General features: G+C 60.7%; 1 protein-coding gene across 1 annotated transcript in view; it reads left to right on the top strand.

Annotated features, from left to right (window-relative positions):
* Positions 1–16: 16 nt before the first annotated feature.
* PRSS12 (protease, serine 12) overlaps positions 17–1,553 on the top strand; it is a 48,755-nt gene continuing 47,218 nt past the window's right edge. Inside the window, exons 1-2 of the mRNA XM_015563374.1 lie at positions 17–882; positions 1,429–1,546. Of these exons, the coding sequence (XP_015418860.1) occupies positions 674–882; positions 1,429–1,546 (327 nt within the window). The 5' untranslated portion in view covers positions 17–673. The remainder of the gene's footprint in view (positions 883–1,428; positions 1,547–1,553) is intronic.

Below are 1,553 nucleotides of genomic sequence, written 5' to 3'. Positions count from 1 at the left end.
AAAAAAAAAGAAATTCCCGCAGTTGTCTGAGTGCGATTCTCATGTCCACGTCCCAGTTGCTCTCCTGAGCACCTGCCGTCCACCAGACCAACGCGAAGACAAGTACAGGCCTCGCCCGGCCCACACTGAATGGATGAAACGCACTGACATTTTCGCTCCTTTAAAGGGGGAAGAGAGTGAGGCAGACTGTGGCCTCTAGAGCAGCAGAGTGGGGTGCTCTGGGGGAAGCACACCAGCCACCCCACCCGGCGACAGCCCCTGAGGCCGACAGTGGCCACTGTCCCCACGCACAGGGCTTGGGGATGACTGCATGATCTTTAGGCTGAGGCTAAAGGGGGAAAAGCCCTTCCTCCTTCTGGCAGAGGAGGAGGCGGGGAGAAGGGCTGCGCCCCGCCCGCCCAGGAGCAGAGGTCCCGGCAGGGCACTGGGTTCAGGGCTCAGGAGCGCACGGGAAGGCAGGAGGGGACTGGGAGTGATGAGAACTTCTCCCCTTTCGGAGTTCCAGCCGGATTTCTGTTTGTCCAGATAAAAGCTCCGTATAATGAGCACTGACATGCGGATGGTAATTACCAACACAAAACAAAACTAAAACCCACCCACCCCCGCGAACCCTCATGTAAGGGCAGAAGCCTGAGCCGTGGGGGCCGGTCCCTGTGACCGCGGAGAAGAAGGGATGCTGAGTGGGGACGCCGGGCGTCCACATGGTCACTGCATCGAAGGGCTCGGGATTCTTCCCACTGCAGGGGCCGTCCGGCTTCGTGGCGGCGCTGACCGGGTGGAAGGCACAGTGGAGGTGTACGCCAACGGCGCGTGGGGCGCAGTCTGCAGCAGCCACTGGGACGACGCGGATGTTGCGGTCGTCTGTCACCAGCTGCAGCTGGGGTGAGTCCGTGACCTCGCCCGGGCTGGGCACATGACCGGGAGCGAGTGGGCACCATGGCCTTGTGGGAAGGATTGTCCTTCTTCCTCATCCCACTCTCCTCAGTAGAGTTTCTGAGAAGGGCGGGAGGGAGTGGGCTCTCGCCCTCACGTACTCCGTGTGCCCACGGCACTCCCCCACTGGCCACGGCACTCCCCCGCTGGCCCCGGCACTCCCCCGCTTGCCACAGCACACCCCCCGCTGGCCACAGCATGACCCGCTCCTCCCACAGCCCCGGTCCCTCTTTATGTGGGTGTATCTGCCCATTTTCCTCTAAAACCTGCCATGGATGTTAAAGCCACATGCATACCGTGGCTTCAAGACTGACTGAGAAGATGGCCCTGGGTAACCCACCCGTGTTGTCATTCCTTGAAACTTGGGTAACCCACGTGTTTTCCTTTCTCTTCTACATCCATCTTTATGGGTTTCTTCCATTTTTAAAAATCCAAATGATGTGCCAAAAGTGCACCCCGCTTTGCTAAACCTAACGTCGATCGTTGTACTTCCAGGAGAAAGGGCGTGGCAGAGCACACCCCGCTGTCCGGGCTGGGCCGCATCCCCGTTCACTGGAGCGGCGTCCGCTGCCGAGGAGACGAGGGGGGCCTCCAGCTGTGCGCCAGGGACCTGGCGGGGG

This window comes from Myotis davidii, unplaced genomic scaffold, assembly GCF_000327345.1.
Source record: "Myotis davidii unplaced genomic scaffold, ASM32734v1 scaffold698, whole genome shotgun sequence".
In the NCBI taxonomy this organism is placed as follows: domain Eukaryota; kingdom Metazoa; phylum Chordata; class Mammalia; order Chiroptera; family Vespertilionidae; genus Myotis; species Myotis davidii.
Note: the sequence above shows the minus strand (reverse complement) of the source record. Positions and strands in the feature narration are given on the sequence as shown.